Source organism: Mytilus edulis, chromosome 5, assembly GCF_963676685.1.
Source record: "Mytilus edulis chromosome 5, xbMytEdul2.2, whole genome shotgun sequence".
NCBI lineage: Eukaryota > Metazoa > Mollusca > Bivalvia > Mytilida > Mytilidae > Mytilus > Mytilus edulis.
Window position 1 is genome coordinate 48,217,003 of NC_092348.1, and position 27,499 is coordinate 48,244,501.

At 31.7% G+C, this 27,499-nt stretch overlaps 1 protein-coding gene across 1 annotated transcript; it reads right to left on the reverse strand.

Moving 5' to 3' along the window:
• Positions 1-1,523: 1,523 nt before the first annotated feature.
• On the reverse strand, positions 1,524-27,499 carry LOC139523823 (GTP-binding protein REM 1-like). The gene is made up of 5 exons (XM_071318147.1): positions 26,269-27,499; positions 21,483-21,562; positions 16,706-16,889; positions 2,218-3,660; positions 1,524-1,718 (listed from the first exon to the last, which is right to left on the reverse strand). Exons 1-4 carry the CDS (start codon positions 26,996-26,998, stop codon positions 3,386-3,388), a joined length of 1,269 nt encoding a protein of 422 aa, XP_071174248.1. The 5' UTR covers positions 26,999-27,499; the 3' UTR covers positions 1,524-1,718; positions 2,218-3,385.

Here is a 27,499-nt window from a genome sequence, read left to right on the forward strand (position 1 = left end):
AAAGGTTGACCCATTTATATTTTTAGATGAACGATTCTTTATATTCCATTAAAATGCGTCAATAGGTTTAAGTTAGGGTTTGTCTGAAGTTCATGGGTACAACCCTTTATCTTTTCTTACTTAAAATTTGATGATACTCTGTAAAAAAAGTCATTTAAAAGAAACCTTGTTGCGTGCAGTATTGATTCGGAATAATTGTTCCATTGGATTGACCTGTCTTCCATCAAGCCCTTTCTTAAACTTTTTTACTTTGAAAAACCATACAAGTGCACTTACCAGTGCAGAGTATGATATTGTCTTTTAATATTCACCCGTGGACATAAATCACTTTTATAACGTGGATGAACTCAACTACGCTATCCTACTAGACGGTCATACAATTTGAACCACTGAACAGATGTCGTGGTATTGTGACTTTTTGGAAGGCGGGGGATCCTGACATTAATTTTAAACAGGGAGAAAGCAAATATTTGCTGTCTCCCCGAAATATAACCACACTGTTTCTATGAGTAAGAAATACAAGTACGTATCCAGGATGTAACAGTTTGTGTTTAAAATGTGAATCAATTCTTAGTCTGTTGATATATGTATCTCATCACCAACTAATATTTTGAAAATTTATCTATCTGCTTCCGATGTGATACTTTCACAAATCCACCATGCTGTGCCATGAAACTCGGTGATATAACTTTTATCATTACATGTAAAATCGAAAGTTTTCTTCTGTGTGTTTTCAATGAATTTATATGTTAAAAGTAACACAAGTAGGTAAAAAATAAATATTGAGCAACACAACTTCCCCTTAAAACAATGGTCGGAATATCTAGCCTGAGATGGTTGAGACTGGTTTTGATTAACGTGTTGCACTGTGAACGATACTGTATAACAATAAGTATAGTATTGTTATTTCGTATTAGGTTGGAATACAGTAATATGACAGTGTATCACTCTAGGTAAATAGGCACATTTGTCTAGAATGATACACTGTCATATTAGACCGTTGGTTTTCCCGTTTGAATGGTTTTACACTAGTAATTTTGGGGCCCTTTATAGCTTGTTGTTCGGTGTGAGCCAAGGCTCCGTGTTGAAGGCCGTACTTTAACCTATAATGGTTTACTTTTTAAATTGTTATTTGTATGGAGAGTTGTCTCAGTGGCACTCACACCACATCTTCCTATATCTACATTTGTCTAAAAAAAGAAATTTTCTTTAATTATTATCTTGATTTGCATGATGCATGATCCTTTCTCTTCTTTCTGTTATATCTTTTCAAATATATACAATTAGAAACATGGGATATTGAGGAAAAAAAACATAATTCGTTAAACAAAAACAATTATTTTCTTTTCTGCGTGGGTTTAATATGAAGATACTGAACAACTGCGGCCGGTATGTTATATCAAATATTCCTGATGCCGACCAGTTGTCATTGGTTATATCACAAGCCGGTCAAGCTCGTTAAAAACTTCCATCATCCTCAAACTTGAAAGTCTGTTTTTCCTACTAAGTATAACATAAATCTATTTGAACAATATAAAATACTTTATTGTCTTAAGTGTAACATTTTGGTTTCTTCTCAGACACTAAATTGACATCAACAATGGTTAGACATAAACTTTTAAGTTAGTACAATAATCCAACATATACCCGGCTGGTATAAGGTAAATTTATGACAGAATGGTTAATAGGCCAAATAAATGATAGTCACTTGTCATATGCTAAATTTAGATGTGGTGTTGCACCTCTGAGAATAGAAACTGGCCGATATGAAGGCATTATGGTTGACAATAGATTATGTTTTAATGAGCAATGTAAGAAAAATAACATTATTGAAGATGAGAAACATGTCTTAATTAACTGCCCAGTATATGCAGATTTACGAGCTATTTTATTTAGACATGCTAGCTCTTTTAATTGTGATTTTGTTAATTTGTCTGATGATGATAAATTCAAATTTTTATTCACTGATGAAAATGTGTGTTACTTTTTAGCCAAAATCTGCTATGATATATTATTAAAAAGAAAAGGTATTTTATATAATTGTAGATAATTATAATGTGTTTTGTAGAAATTTTATAGTCTCTCATAACTCTTTTTAGAGTGGCTCATGTTGTTTTAAATATTACTGTAATTTTATAAATGTATAAATGTATGTCAATTTTGAGGTGAGACTCTAATAAAGTATTTGTCTTTGTCTTGTCTTGTCTGTCTTGTCACAAGTTGGTGTAATGTTGCAGTACTTTGATGAAAACGAACTAATCATATACATGTATACCAGGATTCAAATAAGGTAAGCCATATGCGCGTGTTGTCTCTAAAAGACTAATCACTAGACGCTACAACCAAATGAGATCAGAAGAGCATTGAGAGGCAATGGCTGTATTTACAGATCGCAAACGTAAATCAAATTCATTAAGAATTTAATTATACTGTTTAACAAAAGGTTATGTTTGCACTTATAGCGTAAACCAACAAAATAACTGATATTTAAAAATAAATCTACCTAGGTTGTACCATGACAGATACAATGTGTGCTGTTATAATTGTATCAATGAATAAATCTGCTGAAGACTTTGGTTCAAAATAATTTAACGGGTCGGGGGAAATAAAAATGTATATTCAAGCATATAATTTACAAATATAATGCATTAAATACAAAAATACATATATTGCTATCAAAAGCCAACTTGTGATGTAAAAAACATAAACCCTCTTGAAAACGTTATGTACAAAAATAATATTACGCACTACTATACAAGTATTTGCACCATAGCCCAGCCTCGATGATTTATGAACATTTTTAAATGAAAATTATATGTAACATTGGATTCAAAATCGAAAGATATATATACTTCTGCAATGCGATCACATTGACCTTATAATGAAAGACGTCACTAACGCAAAACTTCAATTTATTTTATACAATAGCACATTACAACGAGTCTGTATTTGTCATAAGTTGAAGAAATTTGAGAAAAGAAAATGTTATACAAGAAAATCAATAGTTTTCTTATAATGATCAAGTGTATGCCACCAAACTTGGGTATATTTAAAACATGATATGGACATTTTTTAACGATATAGGATGATAATGATGATCGAATTTCAAGAGTGAAACGATGTTCGAAAAATGTTGGACCATTTTATTTTTTCGTGTATGATCAGAAATGGTTGATCGTTCATTATTTTACATAACGATGCACAGAAATTTAAACAGATCAGGTTATCATAATTGCGTGCCTGATATTATACATTTTCTTTAATGCTTAAATGAAGACAACATTTAAAACATTAAATACAGCTTAGACAAACATAAACATATAAAAATGCAAAAATATAAATATAATTTACTACAATACTTGAACACAGTATAATACTTTGGATACTACGCAACCGTATGGTGGCGCTTCTTTCTTCCTCTAGATTTTCTACTGACACGTCGGAACAGTCTTCCAAAGAAATTGATTGGTCCTTTCATTGACAAAGCTGAAAGTCCTGCCTTCTTTGTATCAACACGTAGAACTGGATCTGTTAAAGATGGATTTAGTTTATATCGAATAGAACCCAGTATTCCTACCAATAATTCATCTATGTTATGGTTTAGTCCCGCAGACACTTCTATATACTTCCCATCATACATTTTACTGACTTCCTGTGCCTCTATAGATATAAAATATAATTAAAAATAAAAACAATATGTAGCGATCAAAATCAGTATTATACCTAACACATTCTTCCTGTCGATTTTTTTAATGTAAATAGAGCTTCGAATTCGACAAACATATACATGTAAAAATGCAAAAACATAAAAATATAGATATTCAACTTTCTATTTTTCATACCCAAAAATGTCTTCTCGGGTTGTCTTCTCGGAATATTTAGTTTTCTCATTGATATTATCTGTAAATAAACTCATCATAGATACCAGGACTAAATTTTGTATGTACGCCAGACGAGCGTTCCGTCTACAAAAGACTCATCAGTGACGCTCGTATCCAAAAAAGTTAAAAAGGCCAAATAAAGTACGAAGTTGAAGAGCATTAAGAACCAAAATTCAAAAAAGTTATGCCAAATACAGCTAAGGTAATATATGCCTGAGGTAGAAAAGCCTTAGTTTTTCAAAAATTCAAAATTTTGTAAACAGTTAATTTATAAATATAACCATATCAATGATAATTCATGTCAGCACATACAGTGCTGACTACTGGGCTGGTGATACCCTCGGGGAAATAAATCTCTTTATGTAATACTGCTTTCGTTTTGCAACTTTATACAAAGACCCTTGTGCAGTTAAAAACACATATGGTCAGGTAAGGTTACTGTTTTAAAATACCCAATATCTTGGCGAAAAGTTTGTTGGTTAATAAATGTATGATGATATTTACACACTGTTCCCCCACCTTGAAGACCATATTTCAACTCATTAGGAATACCGACCCATTTAAAAATATAGTGTTGTTGATCCATTTACACAATTTGTTTTTATACTAGTATATCAATCGTAAAGAGTTCGATGACTCTATCACTGTTCTTTATTTATTGGAAATAATGTGTGTCGCTTTCAACGACGCCATTTTGTTTTTCACTTTTATTTGTCATACTTTAATATCACCAGTACTGCAAGTGATCGATTACAACGTTACATCACTTAGTGTGACTTTTAGTGCAAATTATAGTTAACGAAAGGCTTCCTTTGAATCACAATTTTCTGATTTTAGCATTTTCATAGATTTACAAGAATGAAATGCATATTTTTTCGTTTTAAATGGTTTTTAAAACGCTACGAGGCTTTCTATAAAACGTGATTTAGGAAATATATTTACCACCAATAAAACCTTTTTTACATAGTACGCATTTGATCCACATTTACTTTTAGTTTAATTAATGATGGTCCAATTTTAAAACAAAGTGAATCATATGAATAAATTTATATTTCTATATCTAATCAAGTACCAAAAAAGATTATCTGAAGAGTAGGCTTTCAAACCTACGAAACATCTGTTGCACAATGTTTGGGTTGTGTGGTACTTCAATAATTTTCACGTAACGAGGCCATGTTTATTATAAATGTTTTATGAAACGGTAAATAGTGGTACATGTACCAATATTATAAATACATGCACACTTACAATACTACTATAATTCAAATTAGCCACAGCGTTAGATTTTGAACATTATTGAAGGAACTTCAAACGGCCAATCTTTTAACTTGGTATTTGCGACTGCCATATACTTAGGATGACATACATTTATTCTCACGAGTTGATACCACAACACAAAACAACTAAACTGCCTCGACCAAACTGAATTATGTGTCAATGTTTAGGAGATGAAACGACTAAAATACAGTGGAGATCAGTTCTAACCTCTCATAAATTCTGTCAGAATCTGTCAGGAGAACTGTTCTAGAACAGTATGTAGAACTGTCAGCCTGACACCTTTTAGTCAGTTCTAGGTTAGAACTGTTCTAGCTAGAACTGATTTGGTCAGTTCTACCTAGAACTGATTTGGACAGTTCTAGCTAGAACTGATCCTGACAGTTCTACCCTAGAACTGATCCTGACAGTTCTAGCTAGAACTGACCAGATATTTGGTCAGTTCTACAGCTAGAACAGTTCTACGGTTAGAATTGATTTCAAATTCTACGGCTAGAATTGATTTATAAATTCTACGGCCAGAATTAATTTATAAATTCTACGGCTAAAATTGATTTATAAATTCTACGGCTAGAATTGATTTATAAGTTTGAAGAAATATTTGTCTTAAAATAAAGGCTTCGGCAAAATAGCGATTAATATTATATAGAGTTTTGCTATTTTGCCGGTTTTATTTCAGATTTATAATCGGCAAGAGAACATGTTTAACCTCGCCATATTCTGCATGTATGTGCCTGTTCCAAGTCAGGAGCCTGTTATTCAGTGATTTTCTTTGTTGATGTGTTACATAAATTATTTGTTTTTCTTTCATTTTTTTAACATAAATTAAGCCGTTAATATTGGGGAAAAGGGGGGGGCGGCGGCGGGGGGCATTATTATTTCATTTATTTTACATTTGTCATTCGGGGAGTCAGGATGACTCGTTTTACATAACAAAATTATCTGACCTTAATGTAATACGTTATTCCGGCCCAAACCACCAGGGACGGATCCAGCAGTCTAAAAAAAAGGGGGGGGGTCCAACTAAAATTTATTGTCCTCATTCAAATGCATTGATCTTCCATAAAAAGGGTGCTGTACAGTAATTCAGTTATAATTTTAGGTCAAGAGGGACTGTAATATATACAAGTTATAGCAATATTGGAAAACAATGACCTCAAAATTTTGTACGCATGAATTTATAGTGCCAGCATGATTGTCCTCTTTTTATTCAAAGTATTGAATCCTAAACAAATATCAGTAGTTTCCATACTTCAGACTGAGTAGTGTAATAAAATCTTTTGACCGCATCAATCTAAACTGACCTTATTTGCTCTTTCGTTCTGCAAATCTATATAGCTGTACAGTAATTCAGTTATAATTTTAGGTCAAGAGGGACTGTAATATATACAAGTTATAGCAGTATTGGAAAACAATGACCTCAAAATTTTGTACGCATGAATTTATAGTGCCAGCTTGTCCTCTTTTTATTCAAAGTATTGAATCGAAAACAAATATCATTAGTTTTTATACTTCAGACTGAGTCGTGTCATAAAATCTTTTGACCGCATCAATCTAAACTGACCTTATTTTCTCTTTCTTTCTGCAAATCTATATAGCTGTACAGTAATTCAGTTATAATTTTAGGTCAAGAGGGACTGTAATATATACAAGTTATAGCAATATTGGAAAACAATGACCTCAAAATTTTGTACGCATGAATTTATAGTGCCAGCATGTCCTCTTTTTATTCAAAGTATTGAATCGAAAACAAATATCATTAGTTTTTATACTTCAGACTGAGTCGTGTAATAAAATCTTTTGATCGCATCAATCTAAACTGGCCTTATTTGCTCTTTCGTTCTGCAAATCTATATAGCTGTACAGTAATTCAGTTATAATTTTAGGTCAAGAGGGACTGTAATATACAAGTTATAGCAATATTGGAAAACAATGACCTCAAAATTTTGTTCGCATGAATTTATAGCGCCAGTATATCCTCTTTTTATTCAAAGTATTGAATCGTAAACAAATATCAGTAGTTTTCATACTTCAGACTGAGTCGTGTAATAAAATCTTTTGACCGCATCAATCTAAACTGAACTTATTTGCTCTTTCTTTCTGCAAATCTATATAGCTGTACAGCAATTCAGTTATAATTTTAGGTCAAGAGGGACTGTAATATACAAGTTACAGCAATATTGGAAAACAATGACCTCAAAATTTTGTTCGCATGAATTTATAGTGCCAGCATGTCCTCTTTTTATTCAAAGTATTGAATCGTAAACAAATATCAGTAGTTTTCATACTTCAGACTGAGTAGTGTAATAAAATCTTTTGAGCGCATCAATCTAAACTGAACTTATAAATTGCTCTTTCTTTCTGCAAATCTATATAGCTGTACAGTAATTCAGTTATAATTTTAGGTCAAGAGGGACTGTAATATATACAAGTTATAGCAATATTGGATAACAATGACCTCAAAATTTTGTTCGCATGAATTTTTTAGTCAGCCAGCATGTCCTCTTTTTATTCAAAGTATTGAATCGTAAACAAATATCAGTAGTTTTCATACTTCAGACTGAGTCGTGTAATAAAATCTTTTTGACCGCATCAATCTAAACTGACCTTATTTGCTTTTTCTTTCTGCAAATCTATATAGCTGTACAGCAATTCAGTTATAATTTTAGGTCAAGAGGGACTGTAATATATACAAGTCATAGCAATATTGGATAACAAAGACCTCAAAATTTTGTTCGCATGAATTTAAAGTGCCAGCATGTCCTCTTTTTATTCAAAGTATTGAATCGTAAACAAATATAAGTAGTTTTCATACTTCAGACTGTGTCGTGTAATAAAATCTTTTGACCGCATCAATCTAAACTGACCTTATTTTCTCTTTCTTTCTGCAAATCTATAAAGCTGCACAGTAATTCAGTTCTAATTTTAGGTCAAGAGGGACTGTAATATACAAGTTACAGCAATATTGGAAAACAATGACCTCAAAATTTTGTTCGCATGAATTTATAGTGCCAGTATATCCTCTTTTTATTCAAAGTATTGAATCGTAAACAAATATCAGTAGTTTTCATACTTCAGACTGAGTTGTATAATAAAATCTTTTGACCACATCAACCAAAACTGACCATATTTGCTTTTTTATGTGAGTCTATATAGTTGAACAGTACTTCGGTTATATTTTTTTTACTGTAGTATATATAAATAACTGCAATATTGGAAATTGAACAAACATGACTAACTTATGTCTATGGGCACTGATAACACAATAACGACAGAAGACCCGTTACATCCAAACTTAAATTATTAAATAATGAACCGTCACAAAAAGTGAATTTTTATTTAGTCAGTAGTTCATGATGGTTTTTTTTTTAAACAGAACTATTTAAGGGCATCATCCAACACTCACATCACTGATTCATATACTTTATTTTAAAATGAAAAGTACATGTATGAGAAGTTCTCTTCTTGGAAAGGTATACTGACTATACTGTTAATATAATTTGAAGAAGGAAAATGATTGGTTTTGTTTGTAGCCTTACGTCCAGTGGCAAATATTTCATTCATGTTCAGATCGAGTATATTTTTCTGACGTTCCAGACTCCCAGATATTATTCATTATCGTTATGGATAAGTTTGGCAACGAGATAATGCAAATCTGAGACCTCAGTGCAAATCTCGAGGTGCAAATGTACATAGTTTTCTTGCGTTTAACAACCTGACTGTGTTACTATATGATATCCCATAATTCATCCACTGTACAATTTTCGTTTGAGCATTTGTCCAAGCAGAATCTTAAATCATGAATGTAAATCCAAGCCAAACAAGGTAAATTAAGATTAAATTTACTTGAATTAAATGCAGAGTTATATTTACGAAGAGACTGTTAAAAACGGGGAACGAAGAAACGTAAACAATGATGTTTCATTTGCAATCTCATAAAAATATTTCTCCGATGAGTTGGATAACCTCCTATCCACTTCGATATTTGTACATGTAAATTTTGATCAGTAAAAAATATAGAAAAATCTGCTATTATATATAGTAAAGTAATTGGAACTGATTTTTTCTTCTAAATTCTAAATTGCCCTTTCTGCAGTGACGTCATTTAGAACTGTTCTACAGTCCTGACTGATTTAGTCAGTTCTGCTGACAGTTCTACGGTTAGAACTGATTTGGTCAGTTCTACCTAGAACTGATCCTGACAGTTCTACCCTAGAACTGATCCTGACAGTTCTACCTAGAACTGATTTAGTCAGTTCTACCTAGAACTGATCCTGACAGTTCTACCTAGAACAGTTCTAGGGTAGAACTGTTCTAGCTAGAACTGTTCTAGGACAGGTTAGAACAGTTCTATGACAGAATATTCTGACAGTTCTAATGAGAGGTTAGAAGTGATCTCCACTGTACGTTCCATGATTTGGGGACATTACAAGTATATGTGAACATGGGAGCTTATGTGTGCCTCAATCTGAGGATTCATGTTTTATTAATCTGCAAACTTATTTTTTATGACTTTAAAAAAAAATATAACAAAATCGATTACTCTTTTTAACAGGACATTTGCCCTTGGCCTAATCTTAACGGTTAGTGGCCATTGATTTCAAATCAAATTACTGTTTTTAAATACAATGTGTATTTATTTGTAATGTTAATATTTCAAAATGTCACATAACAATAAAATATCAAGAAACGACCATGTGTGAGACGAAATGTCAGAACATAATCAAAATGTGTTCCAATAATAAAAGGGGTTAATATATTGAAATCAAAATATGAAGAAACAGCTGAAAACAAAATGTCAGAAGAAATTATGAACACTATAGAAAGGTCTTTCTACTGAGGGCGTGGTCAGTGTACATTAAATTATCAAGGAACAGCTGAAGACCAATAATAATCAGAACAAAATTAGAACAAAATCAGATACTCTTTGTATTTAAAATATATTAACATTTGTAACGTAAATAGTGTCACAACAACAAAATACCAAGAATAAAAACGGAGAAAAACAAAATGTCAGAACAAATGCAAAGGTTTGTTGCAGTAATTGCATAGTTATTAGTTAAAATTCATAAAATATTAAGAAACAGATGAAGACAAAATGTTAGAACAAAATAGGAACAAAGTTCACTAAAAGCAGTATCAATATGTCAAAAAACGTCATCATATCAGGAAAATAAAATAAGCTGACAGAAAACAGTGATCAGGGAAACAAACGACAGGTCTTTCTCCTGCGATCGTCAAATACTAATACTCAGACAAAATACAGCAATGTCTTCTATTTGCTTTTAAGGAATTTTTATCCAACGAAACTTGTGTTTTTAATGGACATCAGCAAAAACCTCAGAACCTTGTTTACGTCTTAAGCAATTAATGCCGTAGAAACGGCACACCATTAAGTAAACACATTCATTATTAATAATAGATATTAATATTAAGCAGTTAACTATCATGTACTGTTTCAGATTAGAATAAAATGTATTTTATTTTACAAAACATGAAATCAAAAAGTGTGTTTCTTATTCATATTCATGTTAATACAATACGATGTAAATGTTGTTTCTATTAGGTAAATGTATTCATCAAAGTCATTGCATAACCGCAAACAAGTCTAGCGTGCTTACAATAATATTAACGGTACCATCTTAACTGTAACATGTGCGCATTTCGACTATAAATGTCTCTTAAGTGATACTCGAAGCAATTTTTTAACCAAAATGTAAACAAAGCAATCTAATATAACTATCATAAAAGATTGTTGATTTCTGATAACAAAAAAAAACATCATTGAACACAATATGCAAAAATACAGTTGAAATTAAAAACAAAATAAAAACGTTGATTATCCTTATCATCTTCATTCTTTGTGATAATACAAAACAAATTGCCCACTCATTTTTCAGTTGACATTAAAAAAAATTGACGATGATAATAAATCATAACTTCAATGAACAAAATAAGAAAATTCTAAAATGATCCACAACAATTAGTTTGCATTTGATGAAGTCGCATAATTCTGACACAAAATCGTGACTAACAAATTCTATTCTAAACAGTTGAGAAATAGAAAAACATATTTTTCTCTTCATAATTCCTGTTATCCTAATATGTATTGTCATTGATGTCTTTTATAATACATGTACTCATATCACATTTTATTTATACAAATCCTTGGAGGGAACCGCTCGATTTTAAACGCGTTTTATAAACTAGTATACCGTCGCATGTATACGCGTCTATCTACAACTCATATATTAACAAAACCCTGCAATAAAATATTTGATAGACAACTATATGTAGGTTTGGTGATTATATTTAAGACAGTTTCGTTAAAAATCAAATATGTTCACATGATACATAATTATTTCCTGAATATTTAAGAGTAAGGGTGTATTGACCAAAGCTCGGAAACTTCAAGATGGAAACTATAACAGGCTTGAAGCTTGTATAACCTTTTTCCATGTGCCGGAATTGAATGAAAATTACTTTGGACCAATCAGAACGTCCAAAACAATCACGTTACCATATTGCCACAAATTTTCACAATTTTTGAGATACATTTGTCAATTTTGTACTAGTTATTTAGCAGGCATATTTTCATTATGTACTGAACTTCTATGTCATTTGGTCTCTGGCGGAGACTTGTCTCATTGGTAATCATAACACATCTTTTTATTTGTATATGGATCTCCTTTGCAGTTACGTACAATTAAGTACATATGTATTTAAGAATTGAATGCTCTTTTTGTAAATTTATTGGGGTGTAAAAGCGTTGACAGAAGTACATTTTGTATGAAGCGCGTCATACTAAAAATGTGCGCACGGTCAACGCTTTTACAACCCTATAAAGTTACAAAAAAAAAGCATTCAATACTTATAATTACATTTTTATCTATAGGATCATGAAAACACGCCTTTTATCAAGTTTTTATTTCATTTACCTGTGCACCTTTTGACTTGATTGGAATTTTCATTTAAGTTAGACTAGAATTGTTAAGACTTTTCTATAAAAAATGAGGAGACATTCATGTTAATCTGATTGAAAAATAGTATAAAAAATATTTCTTTTTCATATCAAACATCATGGACGTCACACAAATATCACTAACAAACATAAGAAAAACATTTGTCGTACATCTTACAAATATCAATTAAAAATATTATGTAAAAATGTTTATAAAATATTTCTTTTTTCATATCAAACATGTGCTTTACTCAAATATCACTGACAAACATTTGGAGAAGATTTCTAGCATACATCTTACAAATATCTATTAAACATATTATCTTAAAACTATTATGAAACAGTCTTTAACTAATAATTTCTAAATAAAATCGAAAAAATATATTGTTATGATGTTATTGAAATATTCATTAGATATTACCATTTTTATATTTTTGATTAGGACAAGAAAAGTATATTGATGTTACATCAAACAGATATTTTATTATACATCAAACCTATGCTTTACATAGATGTAAATCAAAAATGTTTTATAAATATTTCTTTTACACATCTAAAAAATATATATATTAAATGTTATATAGAAATGTCCATCAGATATTGATTGAATATTGCAAAGAAATATCTCCTCGACATACAATTGTTCTCATTTATAAAACTGTCTATTTAACGTTTTAAAAACATCAGCAAAGAATATGTATTATTCATTATAAAAAAATATTTACAAAAAATGTGTTTATATTAGCAATCAAACATTGGGACGAAATATTATTGTTAAAATATCATTAAGGCATAATTTCTGATGTAAAAAAAATGTCTTTAAAATATTTTTTGGTAAATATTTTTGAAAAACATATATATAACCAGTCAATAATATCATGAAAATATTATGTGTTAGCTGGGTTATTGTGGGACCTCGTATCATGAATGAAAAGTTGCATTGTGTAATGCAATTGATTAAGGAAAAAGTAAAATCACAAAAATACTGAACTTAGAGGAAGATCAATTGGGAAAGTCCATAATCACATGGCAAAATCAAATAACAAAACGCATCAAAAACGAATGGACAAGAACTGTCATATTCCTGACTTGGTACAGGCATTTTCAAATGTAGAAAATGGTGGATTAAACCTGGTTCTATAGCGCTAACCCTCTCACTTTAATGACAGTCTCATCAATTTCCGATATTTTTACATTGATGCGTTAAATAAACAGACACAATACATAAAATAGTCAAAATATGGGTACATCAGTCATCATCGTTTAACAATTTTAAAAGGAACAATTTAACAGAACACAAAAACATCTACTATCTACGAACACATTTATTGATTTGAGTGTCTGACGTCAGAAAATTTTATACGTCACATAAATTTGTCGTTCAATGTGCGTACAAACATTTTTAAAATTTTCATGGGAATGTTAGCATACAGGGTTAAAAAATCAAAAGTATGTAAGAATAAATTTAAGAAATCGACCGAGATTTAAACTAGTCCAAAAGTTATATATAGAATATCACGAGATTGCTAGTTAGCCAATCAGAATAACGTATTATAATGAAACATACATCTAATGTAATTAATTGAGTGTATAGTCCTTGTGTTAAAAGTATGTCAGGAAACAGTGAGAAATAAACAACAAATACTCAAGAATTTCCAAAGAACAGATAATTTTTTATCTCTTTGATGAAATATTTATTAGTGGCATTTCAAAACAAATTTGCCACGACCGACTTTTATCAAATTAATCAAAAACACAACTCCCAATTTGTAACGCTTATACATTGTAATTGTTGATTCATGTACAAACGCCTCGTGGAAACTGACCACGTGTAAGGAATTGTAGGACACTCTTTTCCAATAATTAAAGTATGTAATGACTGACTCTGTTATTCATTAAATAAAAAAATGTGCATTTTTTAAAGTTTTGCGTTCCTGTATTAACATATCAAATATAAGATTTATTAAGTTGCAATATGGTGCAAGTTTGAAGGCCATTAATTGTTTTGATTATTTATGCCAATTGCTCTTATCTTAGATCTGGGTCGATATCGCTGCTGATGCACCTTTGGCTCAATAGTCAGTTCTGTAACGATTTGTAAAACATTTCGTCTTAAATATTGGCTGAATTTCTAATGTATCAAATGTTGTTTTTTATTATATATCATTTGCCACAAATTTCATTTTTCGAGGGCATCAATTGAAGCCAGAATTGTGAATTCATATGCGCAAAATTAACTTTAGGTATGGTGCTATTAGAAATAAATAAAATGTCTTGTTCAAAGTATTTCTGTTGTATGCTGTATTGCACTTCCTTAATCAAAGTATGCAGTCCAAAACCAATTTAGTTCCAAAATGTAAAAAAGCGACTGACTACACATATATACATTTATTTGTAAGCCTCAAAGCAATTGTAAACTGTGTAGAGTCACGTAGATAAAATACAAATAAGAACTTATATATGGAAAAAAATCATTTCTTGCTAAATTGTACCAGATTTTTCGCAAACAAGTAAAAAAATAGTAGCATAGGCGTAAATGAGAAAGGGTTCAAATGGGGGAATTTTTCGGAGCGAAATTCTCTAAATTCTCCGTACATATATTTAGAAACGATAAAAAATCTTAAAAGTTCACATTGCCTCAGTCAAATTTGACCCATGTAGACTTTTTTAATCGATTCAGGGTATTCATATATCATTTCAAGTTTTATTAAAAGTGCCTTTTATCCTCTGCTTTCAATATTTTAGGGTTGCGATTTCTTGATTAATGTAAATCAACAAAATTACTTCGAACGTGCCAAAATTATAAAGAGTTTTTTTTCATTTACCATGATTTGATAGGTTTTTAATGGAAACCCTTACACTGCAAGTATCCTTTATCTTCTACAATGAATTTTCAAATGATTCACAAAGTACATTATACTTTTCTTAATGTCTTAACGGATAACTTACTACTATGAATAATTGTAGCACATATATGCACAATTATACTGGAGTTGAGGGCAAATACGTCTCCTACCCCCTTCCCCACACACCACACGCATACACTAATAGAATGTATCATTTAGTTTTGTTGTGTGTTTTGTTCCTTTAGAATTGAGATAACAATTTTGCGTTCTGCAGGTTTTCGGGCATCATCTTGTTTATGTGATGTTTGCAAATATCCCTAGTATATGGTTTCCCTAAGATGTTGCCAATAAACTCAATTATTGACGATCATGTTGATAACTAATGCACGCAAATCTTAACAATAAATAAAAACTGTCATTGGCCTATTCTTGTATCGTGTCAAAGACTACTTACAGCTGATTCCATTGAGTGTGTAGGCAAATGTAATATCTTTGGTTAGCTTGCTTGCTAGCTGAACCTTGAAGTCATTCTGATGTTAGGTATACTACCTTCCTTTAAGAGTATACTAGTCCAGCAGCTAACCAATCTATCTGTCTGTAGGTTTATGCTATTTCAAAAGGAGGGTTGTATACCTTAACTTATATTGACTTCACAGTTCAGTTAGCAAGCAAGATATTACCTTTTGGCTACACACTCAATTGAATCGGCTGTAAAAGTTTCCAGTACCTGCATGGGTTTTGTCCTCATGAACCAGATTTAATATTATATAAAGTGGTCGATTCATGAAAGGTTACACAGTGAATAGCTATTGTGAAATAAAATGGTGCATCTATTAATCAATTTACAAAAAGTAATTCGACTCTGCAAGAATAAATTAGATCTAGTAAGAGGACATTACCATTATCGTTGATTGTTTTAATTCTGATAATACTGAAATGTTAACGCGTGAAGTCTTAATTAAATTGTATTATCTAAAGAATAACAAACGAATGAATCCTAAACACTAACGACGATCTTTCAAGAATTGTAATATTTTATTGTAGTGTCTTATTACTTAAATTAATGGACTCTAATGTTCCCTAGATGTTAATTTAGTTACACATTTTTTTTTACAAAATATAACATGCTAAAAGAACATGTGTACTCATTGCAGTAAGACAATGACACAAAGCAAGAAACAGATTTTTATATAATATATGACATATAACGGATAACAAATATCAGCATTTTATATCTTATTCTGAATTTATAAGCTCGTCCTGTGGTCTCGAATGATATTTGTGCTGATAAAGTCATATAACAGAAACACGTATAAAAACATCATAAAAGAGAATGTCTCCTTCAAGTCATATGAAACAAGTGACTCGTGAAAAATAACGTATATCCAATTCTTGAACCAAAGCATGTAGTGTTTTTCGTCTTCTACGGTCCCAGTTTCGTAAAAACGATAGGATAATAGTCTATTCAATGACAGATCCATGCATGCGTATTGCAATCACCGGATTTTTACGAGAAAGGTCACGCTGAGTTCATTGCATACGGAAAAGATATCGGCGAATTGTTTACTAGAAGCTAACAATAAACAAAAGGACAAATTATAGATTTTCTTGAGAAACAAGTGTATGTACATAAGTTTTATAATAAGAACTAGCCATTTAGTTATAAAAAACATATGTATCATTATTTATTATTTGAAGTTTCATATGACTTTAAGAATGCTACTTGGTATTTTATGTACTACCTTCTGTCTTGACTTTTCTCTTTCTGACCAAGTCTAACTTATTTCCAACCATTATAACTGTTCTATCTATTCCCATGTCCATCCGTAGTTCGGACAGTAGGTCTACTGCTGTATCAAACGTATCACGATGTGGAATCGAAAATATTATTATGTAAGCATCTGCACGAATGTTTTCAAGGTTAACCTATAAAAATAAATAAAATTATACAAATATAAATCGAAATTAATTTAATTTCACATTCTTTATTTCTTTTTTTAACTATTTGACCTTATGAGGCAAAGTCTTCAACGAAATCTAAGCATTCTAAATATGCAATAACCATAAAATAACTGAAATTCTTTAATTATCAACCTCTTTACATTTTGTCTTTGATCCAAATGTATAATATTTCTTTGGATCGCTGATAGAACGTGATACCCTGAAATATTAAGCAATGACGTCACGTGTAATTTTTTAATGTCGATCCTCGTCATTCAAACGAAGAAATGCAAGCTACGTAACTCATGATTCCGAACAAATGTCGTCACGTTTTGTTTGCGTAAAACAATTTTTGTTTAACTACTTGATGCACTTTCACATTCTGTCAAAGAAACATGTTGATCATGTATAATAAATTACCAATACAAAGAATATTGGTATTATATTATAGACCGACTTAATTCCGCTGGCACTGCGTACTCGTGTTGCTGAGAAAGGCAGTATGGAAACAAGCATGTCATTGTTTTCATATCATTCGTAGAAAATTTGAATTTATAAACCAAATACCAAACTGTCCTGTCAAATTAAAATATGCAGGTTTTAACGAATTTCGATCGACAAGTTTTATTCGGTAAGAAATTGAGTACAAAGTTGATCTTGAATCGGCATAGAAAACAATTCTTTATGGATGACAATGTTCGATTTCTAAGCCCTATAACAATAATATATCGACTAAACGCAACACGACTCCCAATGATTATCATAATTAAAAGTTCAAAAGTGAATAACCGTTATACTTTTTTTTTCATGTTCAAATTTGATTTATAAAAAAAACCACTTTTGGAATCTTTAGTTTTTAATGAGAAATTAATTTAGACAGTTCTTAGAATGCATATAGTTTATACAAAGTCATATTGTCGTTTCGTATAAGAAACTTAAATATGACAGTGTTTCCGGTATATACATTTGTAATAATTGCAGTTGTCAAATGGTCCGAGAACACAATTATTTCGTAGTGCATTTCTTTTAGAACATAAATGAAAATAAAAAAAATCCCACCTGCGCTTTATCAAAGAAATTTTTACAGTGTGTTTTACTACTTTTGGGACAAATTATATCAAAATTATAGAAAACTTCATCGGCTCTAACTCAAAATATGGACAATTCTATGTTTAGGGCGTCTTGAAATCTTTTGACAGCTTCCGAAGTGCTAATTTTTATTAACCTTTTTCAGCTGGACCAAATCACTACTTTCCTTTAAAATTCTGGACCCAAATTTTTTTACAGTGTAATTTCACCCCCCCCCCCCTACTTGCAATTTGAGGCATTAAACATGCATGGAGAAATAAATTTGGAAGGGGTATAAAACTTAATGGCAAGTAACCCACTGTCAACACAGGGACTATATTCGAAATCAATCAAATCAAGGGACGACAATTGTGGTCTCGGACCAAATAAGACAAGTGTTGGTGTTCTTTGTTATGTTCTACACATTGCTCTGTTCCTTTTAAAAGAGGGACGTAAGATACCAGAGGGACGAAAGATACCAGAGGGACAGTCAAACTAATAAATCGTCAATAAACTGACAACGTCATGGCTAAAAATGAAAAAGACAAACAGACAAACAATAGTGCACATGACACAACATAGAAAACTAAAGAATAAGCAACACGAACCCCACCAAAAACTAGGGGTTTCCTATCAGCAATCCAAAGAAATATTTTACAATTGGATCAAAGAGAAAGCGTAAAGATGTTGATAATTAAGAAATTTCATTTTTTTTTTTATGTTTATTTCATATAATAGAGATATTAATGTTCAACTAAGACTCATTTTTTTGAATGCAATATCTCCGTTGAAATAGGGGATGGAAATGGGGAATGCATCGAATGACAACAACCCGACATAAAATAAAAAAAACAGCCCAAGGCCAATAAGTGTCTTTAATGCAGCGAGAAAATCCCACATCAGATGCGTGCTCCAGCTGGCCACTAAACACTAATGTATATTGCTTCAGTGAATTGGACGGCACAATTAACTCCGAAACATTCAAATGCACCACTGTATAACTTAAAACTAGTCAAGATTAACTTAAAGACGAGATGTTTCTGACTTGGAACAGAAGGAAAAGGGCTACATGTATAAGTTATTTATTCTCTATAATAATATTTGCCCTTATAGATGATTATTATAAAACACGCTATAACCTTTCATATTTTATATTGTTACATAATGTGTTTTGACATAATGCTACATATTTCACAGATAATAAATGCCAAACAGGGCGTGTATCAAACTCATACTGTTATATGATTGGCAGTTTAGATTATTCGTAGTGTTGTTTCTTTGTATATTGCAGATGGCTTATCAAGATAAAAGCATGTATAAATAAAATCTGATAAAAATTCCCGAGATAACATATTATACATTAAGATAAGTCAAAAGGTTTTTTGATGAAGCTTATGTTGTTTATTTCTGCAAATTCATGATATACTGTTCTTTCATGTATACATATCTTTTCTAATTCGTATTATGTATTGTAATTTATCATAACGGATAGCTTTTCTGTCGAACGATATAATTGTATAACAACATGCAGTGTAAACAAAGCATGTGTTTTCATATCCCACCGCGGTCATGTCTAGAACCAATATACAGTGAAACCTGTTTAAACCGAATCTCTTCCTGACCTAAGATTTTGTTCGGTTTTGGCCGATGTTCGGTTTTATCAGGTTCATAACGCATACAATTTGATATGACGGTGCTTACGAACATGTTTGGTTTAGACAGGTTTTCGGTTTATACAGGATTCGGTTTAGTCAGGTTTCACTGTACGTAGAAGTTAATTATTGTAGCCTACGATCATAAAATATATACAGGAAAAAACAACCGCAGTTACACTTTTTCACTTGTCATGTTTTTTTTTTTTCTTGGAAGAGTTTACATTGTAGCACTTTGCGTCATCTTTTGAAAGTATTACGGATACAATCATTTAATTGACCGTATTCAAAATACGTATCATTGATGTATGGTTACCCATATAAAGGCCAATATTCTTTTCCTTTTTTTTTCTTCGATTTCGACATATCAAAATGATACTCATTACCGAGTTTGTACTCATCATGAGTAGCACAGCGGGCGCCGCTAGTAGAACAAAATCTTTTTACACTTCCTGAGTTTGTCTTCGACTTATACGTTTGAATAGGGGTAACCCCTTTGGTATCTTAGCCTATCTTTAACCATTACAGAGCAACTTGCAATGGATTCACTGCCGTTTCATTTTTATGGATCGTTTTCCTCAATCTTTTTTTTTCTGTTTTCGAGAAATGTTGTTGTCTGTCCGTGTATTCCTTTTATGGTCTCGGTGTTTTCTGTCATTTGTTTGTTTATGGGTTTCAGTGTCCTTACGTTTCATTTAATCTCCACCTTTTTATCTTATTGATTTAATCCGACTATTGATTGTTTAGCCGAAGCGACACTCTCCTAATCCTGTTTACTCTTAAAGTTTAATGGTAACAGTGTCAAATGCGGTCTCTTTTTCCGATGTAGTCGGTATAGTTTCGGTTTGTGCCCTTTGAACTTAAGGACGCTTAACTATGGCAATAGAATACGCATGCTCGAAAATCCTTTCTGTGATTGGACAAAATGCTGTCATGGTGGGTGATTTGGTTGTGTTTGAAAACACGTCTCGTTAATTATATCGTGATGGAAAGCAAGTGAAAAACTATAAACATTTGAACTAGTCTAAGATCTTACAAAGATTTATATTTTTATTAAAATAATTGTTTCTCCAATAGCTCTTTGCATCCGTGACAGCTGTTTATTCGGGACAATTATATAATTTTTAATGTAAACTTTGTTGTACGAACGTACATGACTTTTAGAACGCACCTACGCATGTGAGATTTCCACGGGGTTTTGGTGAATGTAAACAGAAAGATACGGGGATCGAGAATACTGAACACAAACAGAAAAAAACGTTATTTAAATGGTATCTTTGTGCTTCTGTAGGTTATCGAAAGGATAGTTTTAAACATATACTCAAATTTAAATACGTCGGATATCTTTTTTAAAGATAGTTCTTGTTACTGATATATTGTGGCATGTCTACACAACTGAATAAATCAGCTTACTCTTGATAAATATGAGCCAGATCACGCTTTTCAACTGTAACAGCTATATTAGGTATCCGATTTTTTTTACATAGAGGAAGCGAACTTTCATGCACATGACTCAATTTGAAAAGTTCCTACTGATAAAACCTTATTGTTGACATTAGACTTGCTACAATTCCTTTCTTTTATTTCTTTCTTACTAATTTATATGTTTACTGATAACTGCCAGTCTACTGATCGCCCTTGGAGAAAGGCCTTCCTCCTGCAGATGTCAGTATAATGGTATTCTCCTAGTTATAGCAGTACATTTATTAAAGAGGCAAAATTGAAGAAAAAAACATAATTAGAAAGGGACATGTAGCAAGTCTATGTTGACATATACATATTCTATTCAGACGACATAATTTCGTTGCTTGTAAAATGCAAAGAACAACACTTTCGCATTCAAAACATGCTTACTCACTTCATTATCACTTGCATCAAGGAATTCGAGCGTGCTTTCCTCGCCATTTAACTGGACAGTGACCAAATTCTCTTCCTGGTCTATAAAAAAAATCACAAAATATTGAAAAAGAAAATCAAATGCAAAAATCTCGCATTACAACAGAATGCTTGAAAAGAGATATTTCCGAATAAAAGGGGATTTTGGATAAACAAAGACAATATTCATTATTTTGATAATTGTTTAGTACAATACAAGTATTGACTCCATTATTTAATAATTGTGGTAAACACATAAAACAGAAGTCATGGTTAAATGAAACTATTGCAAGATTTGTTTTAATTGCTTTTATCTGTACTGGTTGAGCATATCACCACATTATAAACATGCTATTGCACTTTTGCGTATCTGCAGAACCACCTAAATGCACTAATTAATATTAATCGTAATGCAAGTTTTGACTTTCTAATATCGCTGATTCTTCGCAATGCCATTTTTATAAGACATACTAAATTACAAGACAAAGAATTAGGCAGTGGTGAAAACATGACAAAAAAAACCCACCCAATTTGACATTGATTTTAGTTCATAATATGTAGTTATGCACAAAAATAACATTAATTTCCGTTTTCTGTTCTGTTAATAGAAGATAAAATTTGGTTGAAATGCACTAGAAATTAACAAATAAGGGGAGGTAGCTCTGTAATTTGCTATCATTTTAACCAATTTTCTAACCAAGTTATTTGATATTACCAGACACACACAAACAAAAGACTAATATTTTTTAACTCAGGATTATTGTTAGTATTAAATAGCATGATTAGGTCGGTGGGTTTTTTCTGACCATGTTTTGATTTTTACCTAAATTGCCTGGTTTTTACAAAGACTGGCGCTTAAGTACAGTTAACTTAAGTACAGATATACAGGAGAAAATCACAATTGTATCATTCATTTTGTTCGTGAATTGTAAGGCTATTATCATTCATTGCAGTCGTGATTTTTAGTAAATCTAAGGAAAATCCATTACATTGGTAAAAAAATATCAGGTCACTTCATCTGTGTAATTCGTAGAAGTTATAAGCGAAGAAAACATGATGCGATCTCTTTTACTAATTACTGAGTGAGTGATTTTACAGGATTCGGTTATACAATTGTTGCTGAAAATAGAACGTCTATACCATAGAAATGATTTAACAGAGCCATAAATCTAAACACTGACACTCAAGAATCAAGGGCCATCAGATTTCGTAAAAACATTGTTTAATATAATTATCATTGTTTTAATGGATATGCTATTCTTAGCCACCATGTTTATAATTTTGTAAAGGTGATCATTCGTGTCATGCCAATGTATACACCTCGTGTTAAATGTGGAGGGATAAAACCGTTTTCTCTTCATGGTGGTCGAAAACTTTTATCAAATGTTATAAAAAAGAAGATGAGGTATGATTGCCAAGGAGACAACTTTTCATAAGAGACCAAATGACACAGAAATTAATAACTATATGTCACGTACGCGTACGGCCTTCAACAATGAACCGCATAGTCAGCTATTAAAGACCCGAAATTACAAATTTAAAACAATTCAAACGAGAAAACTAACGTACATATGTAAGTCGACTTGCTAACAATTTTTCGGAATCCATTAATTTTGTTATTCTCAAATGTAGCTATATCGCGGTCAAATTGTCAAATTTCTTACAATACATATTATTGGTGGTCTTACAGGACTTCGTAATAATGCGTTGACATATCACGTACATACATGTATTTAAAAAAAAAATAAAAACATAAATAATTCTACTGATTTTTTCATTCCAGGTGTACATCATGTACATCAATAATTTTATCATGAGAACAATGCATACTATGTTTTCTCCAATTTGCTCGTTCATTAATGTTCGATTGTTTTTCGACTATACGACAGAACATTATAATAGCATTCTTTAAAAAAGAAAACAAAACAAAATAAGTGCTTTGCATAAACTAAATTGGTCGATCCAATGGAATAAACTGGTGATTGAAACCTCTAGCTTCGGAACTTTTTATCAAATAGAAATCGATCGAAGCTGTAATATCTTTTTTTCTAGATGGACCGAATAGAACGTCCTTACTTTGAAAGAAATTCTAAAGGTGAAGTGGAAAAGGTTAATGTAAGCAGTATATTATAAGTATAAGTGTATGAATGATTGAATACAATTGCTGTGTCATGTAACTTCATAGTGTGCTGTCATTATTAATTACCAATCGCAATCATTAAGATCAGAGAGAAGATTGAGTTGTTCTGCCAGATGTAAGTACAGTCAACCAGGAAATAGAAAACAGAGATTGTTTTCGTTAGTCAAACAAGATCAACTTTGTTAATTGTGGAACATTTTGAGCTATGTTGTTTCTTCTTTTTCATATTATTCAATTGCAGCAGTACACAAGAATGTAGAAGTTTAGCCTAGTTAAAACTATACTTCTGTTGTCTGTTCTATGGTCGTGTTGTTGACTCTTTGACACATTCCCCATATCCGTTTTCAATTTTATTGTAAATGAAAACGTCAATTGAAGATGTTAAATAAAGGCAACAGTAGTATACCGCTGTTCAAACTCATAAATCCGTGGACAAAAAACAAAATCGGGGTAACAAACTAAAACTGAGGGAAACGCATAAATATAAGAGGAGAACAAATACACAACACTGAAATGTAACACACACAGAAACGGACTAAGCATCAGACAAATCCCACGAGAATAACAAATATAACATCAAAACCAAATACATGAATTTGGGATAGACAAGTACCGTGACACGTCATATCGCAATGTCAATTTACACTCAAAAATAAGAGAAAACAAACGACGCAACGTTAAATTGTAACACAAACAGAAACGAACTATAATATAACAATGGCCATATTCCTGACTTGGTACAGGACATTTTTAAAGGAAAAAATGGTGGGTTGAACCTGGTTTTGTGGCATGCCAAACCTCGCACTTTAATGACAATGTTAAATATAACATAGAAATGACAACATAATATTACAGGACTACAATACAAATAAATAGGAGACAGCACACAAACCAAAAAGAAAATGATATATTTTTCCTGTTTAGTTTTATGTTTTTATAACAACAAGTTAATAAATGTTGGAACAGACCAGAAAAAAATCAAAATCTAAGCTGCACAAAAAGAATAGTCAAGTAAGCTATAGAAAAATATTTTGTGTACATTGAGTTTTCCCTCGTGCTATATGCATGTACCAATGGTAACTTATATACCAATATTTCAACAGTACGAGAACGACTGGCTTCTTTCTCTCCGTTTGAGTTCTTTGTTTTAACTCCTTTTTTTCAATGTACGATATTTTAACAGATGAAGATATATTTTGCTTACATCGATTGTGAAAAAAAGGAGATTTGAGATACTGTAAACCAAACTTATTTTCGCGAGCGAAAATATCGCGACTTTTGCGAGTAGAAGAATAACGCGAATATAAATCATCGCAAATATAAATCATCGCGAATATGTAAAGCTTGGATCTTTCCTTATTAAACTTCTTCAAGAATATTAGAAAATCGCGAAATTAAATAGCCGCGAATTGGTCAAGAAAGGGTACAAAGCGAAATAAAGTATCCGCGAAAATAAAATGGTTTACAGTATATATAATTATATATGTCGATGAAACAGTCACACAACGACACAAATACCCGAAGAAAAAAAAACATCCAGAGGGTAGCATGTTCAGTGAACAAAGTTCAACAACAGATAGGTGTCTACACATTATGCCAAACTCTTAGATTAGATCATTACGAGTCTATTAGTTGTAAATTAAGTAAAAATAAGTTATCAAAGATCTGCTACATGTAAGTATCGCAGTATACATGGTATATGTAAAACTTTAAAATACGTTTATCTTGATAATCATCAAACATTGATACTGCGAACACTGATCAACTGAAGATATGTTTGATATATTATGTTATTACAGAAAGTTAACCTAATTTAAAATAATTCAGAACTATTTCAGGTGCATAAATTTATGTAATGATTCAATTGCGATTTTAAGTATTACAACAAGTTTAAAAACCAAATGCATAGTAAGCAGTAGCTAAAACCTAAATAAAAGGAGATATTGGGTATGCATCATTACGACAGCAACCCATCGACACAAATTCCAAATATAAATTTAGTCTAAGATGTCACCTTAGAGTCTTCAATAATAGATAGATGTACATACAATATGAATGGTCAGGCTCTAAAGTATCCCGGATTTAAACAAAAAAGTAACTAAATTACACAGAATAAATTACTATCGGCATGGATCGGGTTTCTATGTTTATATCTTCAAACTTCCCATAACAGCTAGCAAACAATTAGATCTGTGTCTTTCGTTTTCATAACACATTGTAGCACTCACCAACTTAGAAGAAACTCTGGTACCTTTTCAATTTACTAACCTCGTTTATTGTTTTGCTATGAATGTTGCATACTTGAAAATTAAGACCGTTATCAAACAGCAGTACACTACTTCTGCCTTTATTTCGAAATTACTACTGTGCATACAGGTCAAACTGACAATAAAAATGAAAGGGCCATTAAAGACACAATTTAAACAGTGTTAAAATGTGCTTTTAAAAGTGATGTCATTAGGTTTAGTGAGACTACATTATTTTTAGGTTTATTTTTATATGTTCATACACCATTTTCTTTTTAAATCATATTAGTTTTGAACTACCAGCTATTGAACAGAAATTAAAAAATAAAGATTAACAATGGCTCTTATTTATAATAAGTGTAAAAGTTCTGTTTTAGACTTACCTACGGAATTCTCAAAAGCAACGTATTCTGACGTCATAAACTGTTGTGTGATCGAAGTTTTTCCTACACCGGGTGCACCCAAAACAACAACTTTAAAGTAAGACGAAATAGCAGAATTATCTGACGGTTTTTCAACGTTTACTTCAAACGGCACATGACGTGTTGGTCTAGGGCTAGACGTGACTGTGGATCGTGATTGTTCATTTGAGCCATCCCGTGAAGATCGTCCACTTCTCTTCCTTACCGAATCTCCTCTGTTTACAACTCCTTTTGTTGTTGTTTTAAACGAGCGGACTCTCCGCAGAGCAGCGTCTCCTCTTGCATCTCTATTGTCTCTTGTGTCATCATTGGTAAAGAAATCCAGTAGATTAGGTGTACTTGCGGGAAGACTGCTTCGTCTTCTGTGTTGGTTTGCTGCGGCGCTTAAATAAAAGTCTGGATCACTTGATAAATCTGCAGATTCACGTTTGTTTCTACGGGATTTCACATGAGGCCTTTTAGATTTTTGTTCTCTCTCAAGTTCACCTGGTTCCCGAAAAGAACCAGCACGAAGTGGTAAAACACGGTGACCCGAGTGATGGTCGTAGTCCTCACGATTTGATTCGGACCGAGAAACGTGGATTCCGGGGACGAGAAGATGGGACGCCATAAGACCTGAACTTGTCGATGTGTTTGACGAAATACTTGGTCCGCGAATTACTCTCTTTTCACTGTGATGGTCAATCGTCATTATTTACCGAAAATTCTGAAAATATGTTTGAAATATAAAATCCTCATCAAGTAATTAATCCGGTGTTATAAATTTGAATTTCTGAAATAATTCAAGTGTAGTTAGCATTACGATGATTAAGGTTCAAGGTAAAGAACGTATATCAAGATCTATATTTCCTCGTGAATAAAACAGATCCAAGCTTAGGAAAAGAAAACGTAAATCCAATGCAGTATTCTAAATCAGCTTTGAATTTTCGTAACTATATTTAAGTATACAAGTATGTCGAAACTTATTATTAATTAAGTTCTATTATTTAGATGCTCGCTTCGATGCAAATAGTATTACAACCCTTCAGCAGTTACTGTAGCTCTGTCGAGATAAGATAACAGAGTTTCTTAACTATCACACGCGCATTCTCATACTTTCAATTATTCATCAAATTAGATAGATGCGTACTGCTTTCTACTAAATCGGTGCGTATGCGATTTCTGACAGGTAAAATTAATTGATAAAGATGAA

Coding starts and splice junctions, on each gene's coding strand:
- LOC139523823 (XM_071318147.1), bottom strand. CDS start 26,998: ATGACGATTGACCATCACAGTGAAAAGAGAGTAATTCGCGGACCAAGT. Junction 16,890..21,482: donor TTGATGCAAGTGATAATGAA/GTGAGTAAGCAT, acceptor TTATTTTTATAG/GTTAACCTTGAAAACATTCG. Junction 3,661..16,705: donor GAGAAAAGTCAAGACAGAAG/GTAGTACATAAA, acceptor TTATATCTATAG/AGGCACAGGAAGTCAGTAAA.